This window comes from Vombatus ursinus, unplaced genomic scaffold (genome assembly GCF_900497805.2).
Source record: "Vombatus ursinus unplaced genomic scaffold, bare-nosed wombat genome assembly UNPS02014786.1, whole genome shotgun sequence".
NCBI classification, from domain to species: domain Eukaryota; kingdom Metazoa; phylum Chordata; class Mammalia; order Diprotodontia; family Vombatidae; genus Vombatus; species Vombatus ursinus.
The window spans coordinates 44,749,406-44,761,779 of NW_020954564.1; the positions used below are offsets into that span (position 1 = coordinate 44,749,406).

The window sequence follows — 12,374 nt, forward strand, 5'->3', positions numbered from 1 at the left end:
CTAGGATTTCATAAGTAAATTATCATGTTGTCAACAAATTGGAATACTTTGTTTCCTCTTTGACTATGTTTATGCCTCTAATTTCTTTGTCTTGTCTTATTACTGTTAACATTTCTATTTCATATATGAGCAAGTAAAGGGAACATCCTTGCTTTACTGTTGTTTTTATTGGGAAAGCTTCTTTATTTCCTCATTGTACCTATTGTTAAATTTTGGTTTTAGATACTCAATTGCTTTCATTCCCCAATGTTTATTTTTGAGTTTCCTGTACCACCTCAGTGACTCAGGCAGTTAAAGGTCGTTGTTGGGGTTCACATTCCAAAAACAAAGTAGAAAGTTTTTGTTTGATAACTTGTGGCTAATTGGTTATGACCAGCTTTTTTGTTAATGTGATTCTGAGCAAGTGGCATGGCATAGTGAAAAGACAACTTAATTTTGAGCTAGAAAAGCGCAATTTGAATCTTGCTACTATGTTGAATACTGGCTTTTCTTTTACTAGCCTGAGGGCTCAGATGAGTAACTTAATTTTGGGCTTCAGTTTCTTCATCTATAAAATGAAGTATGTTGGACTAGGTGATCTATGAGGTGCCTCCTGGTTTTAAAATCTTAAGAGGATATAATAATTTTTTAAAATTTCTTTCCATAAAAAACAAATCTTGGCAATTAATTACTCTTTCCAGAAATGAATCGACAAGGTTTCTGTAGAGTTTTATAGTTACAGAACACTTTTCTCTTAGCAGCCCTGTGAAATAGATTAACACAAAAAAAGGGAAGTGACTTCGGAATAATAGAGCTAGAGCAGAGACTCCAATGTAGATCTCTTTACCCTTAGGTCAGCATTTATGTAACAAAACCTCACTACCAAATTTCTGGTGACAGTGGATTTAAGTTGCTTTGATTCTCATTCTTTATTGCCTGTAGCTATTGTTGTTTTTAATAATTAAAAAAAAAAAACCTGTTTTCTCCAAGTTTGCACTTTTATTGGAATGTAAATTCACTTCAGAAAGAGATTTCAAATGCAAAAATCAAATGTCTTTGCTTCCTATGGTGATGAGTTCTTTACTTCAGACAAATCAGTAAATTGACTGTGGAATTTCTAGGCCTTTCATAATCAAATATTTTAATCCAAAACGCTGCTGAATATTTTCCCCTTGTGGTGAGTGGATAAGGAAGATTAACTGTTTTATTTAAAAGAAACTTATAATCGTCTTGCCTGTATTCTCTCCTACCTCCATTCCATCCTTCATACTGTTCCTGATAGAATATAAGCTCTTTGAGGACAGGCACTTATTTTGTGTTTTATTTTGTATCTCTAGTGTGTATCATAATGCTTTTACAAGTAGGAGGTGCTTAATAAAAGTTTATTGAATTGAATAATATTTCTTATGCAGAAGAATAAATACTGTGGTCTGTTGGAAAGAACACTGGATTGGTTGTCAGCAACCTGACTTTCAGTCTACCTCTATCACTAATTGTGTAAATTTGGGAAAGTCATTGCCTCTCTCTGGACCTCAGGGAGGCCCTCCTATAAAATGAGATTGAGTCAGATGTTATTAAGAGTACTTCCAGGGACAACTCGGGGGCGCAGTGGATAGAGCACCGGCCCTGGAGTCAGGAGGACTTGAGTTCAAATGTGGCCTCAGACATACAACACTTACTAGCTGTGTGAATGTGGCCTCAGACATACAACACTTACTAGCTGTGTGACCCTGGGCAAGTTACTTAACCCCATTGCCTAGCCAAAACAAAACAAAACAAAAAAAACCACTTCCCACTTTGACCTTGGGTCTCTTCAGGCTCATATTCTCTGATAATTCAAAAGATCATCCCCAAAAATTATTATATAATTGCTCTGAATTTTAATGTAGTATTAATAATGTAGTTAAGTTGGTCTCTTTAAAAAGTCTGTAGTTATCCTCATTCATTTTTGTGTACACAGTACTGGTAGCAGGTCCTGCAAAGAATTAATGAATATAGAAAATTTAATCCTTGTTCTCAGGAAATTTACAGAACAACAAAAAATTCAAGCTAAAAAATCATCCTTTGCTTGAGTAAACAAACGTCACCATACGCTTATAAACACAAAGAGCAGAAACCTATAAACGTATGTCAGGATCCAGGTGTGTTCTGGGTTTGGCAAATTGTTACTGCTTAAACAATCTAGCTATTCAGTAGCATTTGCTATTGTCTATTTTTGCTACTTTACTATTTCTATGTTTAGAAAGGGAAGCTTTGCAACTTGTGAAACGCTTTTTTCAATTAGGCTCTCTCCTTTAATGGCAGTCCCTAGGTTCATTACTAATTACTTAAATATGGATTAATTACTGAAAGTATCTGAAAAATTTTCCCTTCTTGGCTTACTGAATTCTTATTCATCTTTTAAAAATCTAACAAAGTGACAGCACCTAATGTCCTTAGTTGGTAGCACTTTCCTTGCCTAGACCTCACATAGCGCATCTTCAGATTTTTTTTTACAATGAATATCATTGAAAATGTTATCTATAACACGCTTCCCTCTCCCCTTTCCCCTGCCAGAAACAACACAGTTTTAAATATTTATACATTTCTCTTTGTGGTGGCAAAAAACTGGAAATTGTGGGGATACCCGTCAGTTGGGGAATAGCTAAACAAGTTGTGGTATATGAATGTAATGGAATACTATTGTGCTATAAGAAATGATGAGTTCAATGATTTTAGAAAAACATGGAAAGACTTGTACAAAACAATAAAGAATGACATGAGAAGAACCAAGAGAACATTGTATATAGCAACAGCAATGTTGTTTGAAGAACAACTTTGAGCAATCACGTCATCTTGACTATTATAAATACTCAAATTAACTACAAGGGACCTATGAAGGAAGATGCTGTCAGCATCCAGAGAACTGATAAATAGAAATATGTAGAGTATGATTTCACATACATACACGCACACTCGCACATGTTTGTATCTAATGGTAGCCATCTCTAGGTCAGGGAAGGGAAGGGGGAAAAAAAGAAAGTTACTTGTTATTTTTATCATATATTTAAATTTATTTTTTTCCTATTTTGCATTGTTATAAAAATGCTTGTTTTATTAAGTTCAGAATAAATAAAAATAAATATTTTTTTAAAAAATAGGGAAGTTAAAATGATACCATTTCATAGAAGTGATTTGGAAGTATATGTATCATGACAGTTAACATTTTAGTAGTTGGTAAAACAATATAGGCTCCTTCAGTAATGGTATTACTAAGCCAAACAATAAAATTGAGATAAAAGTGAACAGGAATAGACAATGATTGTATGATTCAAATAAAAAGATAAGACACCTCCCTGGCATGTATTTCAAGGGAAACAGTAATCAAGATGTTTTATTGGTATTCCTTGATGGAAATTCAGAGTCTTAGTCCTCCAACCACAATTTACAGAGACCCGTGAATATTCTGTCATGTTTTACATTTAAAATAATAAAACATGTTGATACTAGATTTCCTAGTAAGCCACCATTACCTGTAGGTTGTTGTTGTTTGTTTTTAGCTCTGAACTTCCCAACATCCATATTTTCTTCCACCTTGGGTGGTCTTCATTCCTTTTGGTCTAACTTTATATTCTTTCTCTCTCCCAAATATCAGCACTACCCATTGTAACCCCATGTTAAGCTTGTGTCCTCCTACCTCTTCTAGGGCCTTGTTCCATCAATTATCCCTTTTCTTGCATCTTCCACCCTTTTCCACCTTCAAATATTTTCAGACCTCCCCTGTCCTTTAAAGAGACAAACACGGGATGGCTAGGTGGCGCAGTGAGTAGAGTACCAACCCTGGAATCAGGAGGACCTCAGTTCAAGTCTCACCTCATACACATAACACTTACTAGCTGTGTGACCCTGGGCAAGTCACTTAACCCCATTGCCTAGCAAAAAAACAAAAACCAAAGAGACAAACAAACAAAACTTACCCATCACCTGCTGTCCCGTCACGTACTGTTGTTTCCTTCCTCTTTTCTACCAAAAAAGAATATTTTACATTCTCTTCTTCCATTTCCTTACTGCTGTATCACTCTTTAAGCCCTTACAACATTCTTTCTTCCTCCCAACTCTACTGAAAGTACTCTGCCATTAATCACCCATATTCTCTTATAAAAAAAAACAATTTCCTTAATTCTTACCCACCATTTCCAACTGAATCCTAACTCTGATTTGCTGTGCAACCAAAAGCAAATCCCTGTATCTACCTAAATATCCTCTTGACACCTGCACCTCAACATATATAAAACTTTGTCATCCAAAAAATGTAAGGGCAGGAACTGTTTTATTTTTGCATTTAGATTTCTAGTGCTGAGCATAGAACCTTGAGCATAGTAGTCACCTAATGAGTTGTCGAGCCTTCGCCTTGCTTCTCACCTCCCTCCTAACTTTAGTAAAATGGAGGTAACCTCAGAGGAAGACATTAGCATTAAGAGCAATCAGGAAAAGCTTCTTGTGAAAGATGGGGTTTTAGTAGAGACTTGAAGGAAGTCAGGAAAGCAAAGAGCTGCAGTTGAAGGTAGATAGCACTCCAAGCATAGGGAACAGTCAGTAAAAATGCACCTTCAGGAGATGAAATGTCTCATCAAGGAATTGTCACTGGATCAAAGAGTTTGTGGAAAGGACTAAGGTTTAAGAAGAGTGGAAAGGTAGGAAAGGGCTAGAGCAGGGGTGGGGAACCTATGGTCTCGAGGCCGCATGTGGCTCTCTAGGTCCTCAAGTGCAGCCCTTTGACCGAATCCAAACTTCACACAACAAATCCCCTTAATAAAAGAATTTGTTCTGTAAAACTTGGATTCAGTCAAAAGGTCACACCCAAGGACCTAGAAGGACACATGGTCTGGAGGCCACAGGTTCCCCACCCCTGGCCTAGGTTATAAAGGACTTTAAGAAGCAGACAGAGGATTTTGTTTTTTATCCCAGAGTTAATAAGGAGTCACTGGATTTTATTAAATAGAGGGTTGACATGATGAGAGCTATACTTTAGGAAGATTACTTTCCTAGTTAAGTGGATGATGGACTGGACTGTGGAGGCAGACCTGAATTAGGGCAACCAACCAGCAGCTATTGCAGTAGTCCAACTGCAAGGTGAAAAGTGCCTGTACCAGGATAATAGTGGTATCAGAGAAGAAAGGAGGCATATATACATAAAAGAGATGTTCAGAGTCAGTCATCTTTGTTTCTTCCCTTACTTCATAAGTCTAAGCTTGCTCCCTCTCATCCATATCCTTTTCTCTAGTCCCTATTTCCACTATTCTGCTTCAGGATATAGTTGGGTCTCAACTAGACTGTTGAGTAGCTTCCAAGATGGTACTTACTCCAGTATCTCTGAACTCCAGTCTGACCTGCAAATTCCTGATAGATTAGTTCTTCTCAAGTATAATTTTGATCCTGCCACACCTCTGTTCTGAATTTTTGTGTAATTGCAGTGTGTTATAATAGCAAGATCACTGGGTTCAAATATAGGAACTATTCTTTTATTAGTTATGTTGCATTGGGCATGTCATTTTCCCACTCCTAGACTTAGGCTTGTTTATGTGTGAAGTAAAAAGGGTTAGACTGATTGATGTCTTAAGATGTTTTCCAGTTCTCAGTCCTCTTGTCCTGTTATTTTACTGTCCTCACAGCAGCCATAAGACTTTGTACTTGGCTTATTGCATTTTTACATTCCTCCTAGTATAGTACTTTTTTGCATAATTATCTTTCCTACTATGCTATAAGTTGCGTAAGGTTTGAGGCTATGATTTTTTACCCTTCTCCCCCACTGCACCTAGCACAGTGCTTTGCTCATAGTAGTTGCTCCATCAATACTTGTTTAATTTAATTCATTATTTGGGATGCCTCCCAAATCAGTCTCTGGGTTTGTTTTTTTTTCTTTAACATTGCCTTTCCCTAAGTTGCAAAAACATGAGGTCAAGCTTATTTGTCATTATTACAAGCCAGGCACCACTTGCTCGTGTACTTTTTTGCTTTGCTCATGATCATCTAGTGCTTGGAAATAAGCTGTTTTGAAGACAAGAAAAGAAATACTATTCCTGAAATGGGACTTCAATTCATTCTGTATTGCATTAGTCTTTTTACCACTCATAGTCTGAATGTGTCAAAGTTATAGGCACCTGCTCATATAGCAGTAGGTTTCCTCAAAAATACCTAATGACCTTTACTTGAGATAGATGTGATAAAATATACAGTGATCTAATGGAATGCTTTTATAAGTGATCATAAACGTTTGATAGTTACTTATTTTTCAGAGTATAAGAGGGCACTAATTAATGTTCCATTATAAGCCCTGTCCTGCTGGGCATATAAAAATACAAAAATGCCAGTAGGCACTAGTTGAGTAAACCGAAGGATTCAAAAAGACAACTTTGGTAGGATGTCACATATTCATTCATATACTTCAAAACCTCAAGGATACATGATTTAATTGGTGTAGTTACCTTTTTCACAGCCCCTTTCTGCCTCATTAGACCATGTGAATTAGTTGCTATGGCTAGAAATATTCTATACTTAGTTGTCATACTGATGGTTATAGAGATCTTTAGGCTTAGCTAGATGGGTCCTCAAATGACATTTTACTGGATTTGTTTTCAGAGCCTTTCCAGATTGGCATAGAATCTACCAGAGCTTATGCTCCCCTGGTTAAGGCTGGAGATTCCAGGGTTACACCTTCATGCTCTGATCCCACTAAACTAAAAAGGCTTTGTGTATGAGTATTGCCATAGACTCTCTGTAATTAATTCCAGAACCGGCATAGTTAAGTAAGAAGTGATTCAGCATCAGAAAAATTGCCCAACAGGTCATCACTTTCCTCCTCTCATATGTTGGGGGAACAGAGGGAAGCAATAACAACAGATGAAACACACATGAGAAGTTAGTTTGTTTCCTTAAAAGGAGTTCCCATAAGTGAAATCACAAATTTTCAAGTATTGAAGGGGAATTGTATGAATTAAGAAGGCAGCTGCAGCTCCACTTACTACCAGTCTTGATTTGTTCTGTTGTTGTTGTTGTTGTTGTTGTTGTTTTAACAAGCAATGGAAGATATCTTTGTATTAAAAGAAAGACTGATGATTTATTTGAAGCATAGACCCCATTTTAATCATTGCTGGTCTTTCTTTTGTCCTTGCTGATTGCGTGTGTTTATGACCCTTAGATTGTAGGGAATGGAAGTGAACAGCAGCTGCAGAAAGAGCTAGAGGATGTACTGATGGACCCACCGATGGAAGATGGTGACAAAGAACATATGGAAAGAACGCAGATTGACGGAGAAGGAGATGGGCCCCTTGCCAATGAACTCTCCACTTCATCTACTATTAACCCAGTGTCATTAGCAGGACTCCAGAAACCAGAGATGAGCCTGCCAGTGAAACCTGGACAAGGAGGTTAGGAATGTTCTGTTGCCTGAGATTCTGTTCTCTGAAGGAAGTGAGTTATCTAGTCTAATCCATAGAAACTGAGGCCCAAAGAATTGGCGTTATTTGCTCAAGATCATGTAGAGAGTTAGCAGCAGAACCAGAACCAGGTCACCCAGGCTATGGTTAATGCTGTTTTCATATTTATATACATTCTGTACTCTGCTCTTTTCAGAATGGATATAAATACAGTTCCTTCTTTGTAGGAACTTTTATTCTCAGGTCTTGATGGATATAAATGTGCCATCTAAATTTCCTTTTGAATTTATTTCTTACTGAGTCATTTCAGCAAACTTTTAATAAATGCCTCCTCTGTACGAAGCACAGTGCTAGGTACTGAGATCAATAACAAAAACAAAAAAAAATTTCTGCCCCTAAGGAATTTAAATTCCTCACTGATACAAAATGAAAAGTAATAAAAAATAATACAATATAATTTGTTTGGGGAGAGGGGGGAAGCACTAATAACCAGGTAGATCAGGAAAGACTTCCATTAAGAGGTAACACCTGAGCCTTGAAGGAAGCTAAAAATTCTAAGTAGAGGTGAGAAGAGAATACATTTCAGATGTGGAGGACAGCCCATACAAAGGCATAGAAGGGGGAATAGCAAGTAGGCTGGTTTGGCAGGAGCATAGAGTATGTAAAGAAGAGTAATACAAAATAAATCTGAGCAGTTAAACTAAAGTCAGATTGTGAAGGCCTAATAAATTTGTATTGTATCCTAAGAGAAAGAGGGAATCACTGAAAGAGGATTTCTAAGCAGGAGAATGACATCGTCTGACTTGCGGTTTAGATGATTATTTTGACAGCTATTATCTGATCACTTCTAGAATCCCTATCTTTTCCTTTATCTAGTATCACATCTACTCCATGAGCACTATTTTTTGTTTTGTCTTCTTATGCTCATGGCTAAGCACAGTGCCTTGCATATTGTAGGTATTTAATGAATGCGTGTTGAATTGAGTTGAGTTCTTGAAGGCTTATTCAAATTAAATCTCCACAGATCTCAGTCAGTAGTTTTTTTTTGTTTTTTTCCCCATTAGTCCTAAAATAACTTAATTTTATAACTATCTGTATTAATGTCTTATCTAAACTCCATGGCCTCCCTAGCTATCAACCACCAATGTGCTTTTTACAAAGGCACTTAAAAACTATCATTTTTCTTTGGAAAGGGCTATGGAAGATATGAAGATGATTAAAACACAGTTGTTGTCCTGACTAATAGGGAAATCAAAGAGGAACCATCTGTGGGTGAGGAAAGGTAGTTAATGGCAGAGGTGAGGGGTAAGAAAAGTGACATTTTTGTGACATAATTGAAGGAAGATAGAATAGTGATTAAAAAAAGATTCGATGATAGTCCAGATTTAAAGTGACCAGGACCTAGACAAAGAATTTAACTATGGAAATCTATTAGGTAGGAAAGGAATGTGAAAAGCTTCCCTCAAGAAGTAAAGCACGTATATAATTCAGAGGAGACAGAAGTTTCATGGATTCATATCTACTGTAGTAGTTTGCAGTTTTTGATGATGAAAAGTTATACATTCAACAGAAATCTGGTTTGTACTATAGCCAGTCCACAAGCATTTTATAATATCTACTATATACCAGACACTGGGGATACAGAGAAAAAAATAAAATTTGTGCCCTCAAACAGCTTACATTTTATCAGGAAAAATGTGTGTATATGCAAAATAAATAAATAAATAATTTGATAGAGGAAGGGGAGCAGTTGTACCTTGAGAAATAAGGAAAGATTTCATGTAGAAGATAGTACTTGAAGGAAAGTAGGAATTTTGAGATGTGAATGAGGTGGGAATATATTCCATAAATGGATGACAGCCTGTGCAAAGACACAGAAATTTTTTGTGAGTAATAAAAGATAGGTCAATTTGAATTGACTGTAGATTACATGAAGGAAAATAATATACAGGGTATCTCAAAAGTCTTAATGCAGTTTTAGGCTTTAAGGTATAATAAGGCCGGAAAGGGAGGTAAGATCAAGTTTGTAAAGGGCTTTGAAAACCAAAAAGAGGAATCTATATTTGACTCCAAGGGTAGTAAGGAACCATTAGAGTTTATTAAGTTGAGCAGAGATTTTCTAGGCTTCTGCTTTAGCAAAGTCACATTGGCAAATGTGTGGAAGGATAGATTTGAGAGAGGGCAGCTATGAAATAGGGAAATAATTTGAAGTGCTGCAGTAATCTCAGTGAGAGGTGATTAAGGCCTGAAAAGGAGTGTTACCTCTGTGAGTAGAGAAAAAGTGACAAATACAAGAGAGACTGAGACTAGAGGAAGAATCATCAAGATTTGGCAACTATTTGGACATATGGAATAAGGGAGAAGGAACTGAAAAGATGGTCAAAATGAAAAAGCTTGGAAGAATAGGTTTGATGGAAAAGATGATTAGTTCTGTTTAAGACATGTTAGTGTTTGAGATGCCTGTGGGACATCCAGTTCAAAATTTCTTGTAGGCAGTTAGTAATATGGGACTGGAGTTCAAGGACATTAGCACCCAACATATAGATCTGTCAACCATCAATCAGTTAATCAGTAAGCATTTAGTAAGCACCTGCTGTATGCTAGGCACTATACTATGCCTGGGGGTACAAAGACAACACTGAAACAGTCCCTGCTTATAAACATATTCTATTGAGGGAGACAGCGTTTGTGCGCGCGTGTGTATACATGTGTGTACATGTGCATCCATACATATAGTATATATTCTATATTGGATAGATACAAAAATAAAGACAAAGTAATTTCAGGAAGAGAGCACTGGCCAACGGGGAGGCTCAGAAAAATCATCATGTAGAAAATGACGTTTAACCCAAGTTTTGAAGGAAGTGAGGGTTTCTGTGAAGTAGAAACCAGGAGAAAGAGGAGGTCTTTCTAAGTATGAGGGAGAGGCAGTGCCAAGGCGCAGAGACCAGGGATGGAGTGCCATGTTGAGAAACAGAAAGAAGGCCAGCTTGACTTGATCATAGAGGATGGGAAAAGGATTCATGAACATTGTGACTGGTAAAGTAGATTAGGCCCAAATTGTAAAAGCTTTAAAAGCTAAGGGTCATTTGAACAGAGATAGTAATTAATCCCATAGTAGCTAATGTGGTCACCAAAAGAAAGTATGGAGGCAGCTAGGTGGCACAGTGGATAGAGCACCGGCCCTGGAGTCAGGAGGACCTGAGTTCAAATCCAGGCTTCAGACACATAACACTCACTAGCTGTGTGACCCTGGGCAAGTCACTTAACCCCATTGCCTAGCAAAAGAAAGAAAGAAAGAAAGAATGTAGAAAGAAAAGAAAATAGGCCCCAAGAGAGATCCTCAGCAGTGAGTAGACATGACATGGTTGATGAGTCAGCAAATGACACTGAGATGGGATGGTCAGACATATAAGAGGAAATCTAAGAGAGCACTGTCATAAAAATCCAGAATAGGGAAAGAATCTATGAAGAGAAGAAGGTAAACATGGAAAGGTCCAAAAAGATGAGGACTGATAAAAGAGCGTGAGATTTGTCATACTATGAAGTACTGGTAACTGGAAAGAGATCCGTTTTATTTAAGTGAGATCTCAAGCCTTATTGGAAAGGTATGAGAAGTGAGTGAAAAGAGAGGAAAATGGAAGGCAAGAAGAGGAGGCAGTGTTTTCTGAGAAATTAGTAGTAAAAGGGAGGAAAGATACAGGTCTCTGTGCAAGATGCTGGGGGAGATATATTATTTGGATAAGATGAGATCTTGACCTCATGAAGCTTACCACATAATATTGAATTAATCTGAATAAAAACTGTGAAATAAAAACAAGAAGACAGTTTTATGAATTTTAACTGCACCTCAGGCCTTGCTTCACATTTTAGAATCAGAGTGCAAGTGATAAGCAATTCCTAAAATAAGTCTATGTTAAAAATTAGTAACTCATGCCAAGTGGTTTGTTGGCTTCCATTGGTCTTACTTTCTAAGATTGCATCACATGTTCTCCTTAACACTTAACAGTTTCAGAACCTAAACTTTGCTTATAGATTTTTTTGCACAGAATATATTCTGACCAACAAAATGTGAAAACTGACCAGAGACTTATTTCCTTCTTTTGTTCAGATTCTGAAGAGTCCAGTCCCTTTACACCAGTGGCAGATGAGGACAGTGTGGTCTTCAGCAAACTTACGTACTTGGGCTGTGCCTCAGTGAATGCTCCCAGAAGTGAAGTGGAAGCCCTAAGGATGATGTCTATTTTACGAGGCCAGTGCCAGATCTCTCTCAATGTGACACTTTCTGTGCCAAATGTGTCTGAAGGAACTGTAAGGTATAATATTCTTCCTAATCTTATTTTACCCTAACTCTGTAACATAAATCCTCTTTCATGTTATACTAGTATTTCATGCCTTTGCTCAAGTTCAAATTAAAATGCCATAGTACTCCTTCTTTTCTACTTAAGGAATAAGAGCAAGAGGTCTGTACTTAAAGTCAGGAGACCTGGTTTTGAATTTTGATTCTGACATTAACTGTGTAGCCCTGTCATGGAACCTCTTAAAAACTTTATTTCCTGACTACAAAATGGGGAGAACAAAATATATACATCATTCTTCACATGACCATGCTAAAGAAAGATGTCATGTAAACTTCAAAGTGCTATATAAATGTGAGTCATTGTTATAATACTGTATCTTTATTTTACACTAGGATGCCCCAGGGCACAGCTCAAGTCTCACATTGAAGGCTTCCCTTACGATCCACATTGGCGTTTCCCTTTTCTCCTTTTGCAGTTTATTAAACATCCTATATAATTAGTTTCTTTTATCTCCCTCTTCAAATTTTTCTTAACTCTTTGACTAAATATCTCTTTTATACTCATCTTACTCTCTCTTGTATCATATTTTTTATGTTTTAGTCTTCTCCCCATTAAATTTAAACCAACTTAAGAGCAAGACTTATGTTTTCTCTTTGTACTCCTGACTATTAGTACAGTG

At 37.0% G+C, this 12,374-nt stretch overlaps 1 protein-coding gene across 3 annotated transcripts in view; it reads left to right on the forward strand.

Annotated features, from left to right (window-relative positions):
• LOC114047178 (rab GTPase-activating protein 1) overlaps positions 1 to 12,374 on the forward strand; it is a 218,109-nt gene that overhangs the window by 47,980 nt on the left and 157,755 nt on the right. For all 3 annotated transcript variants that reach the window (XM_027867975.1, XM_027867977.1, XM_027867976.1), the window contains exons 3-4: positions 7,157 to 7,385; positions 11,506 to 11,710. In XM_027867975.1, coding sequence (XP_027723776.1) covers positions 7,157 to 7,385; positions 11,506 to 11,710 — 434 coding nt within the window. The remainder of the gene's footprint in view (positions 1 to 7,156; positions 7,386 to 11,505; positions 11,711 to 12,374) is intronic.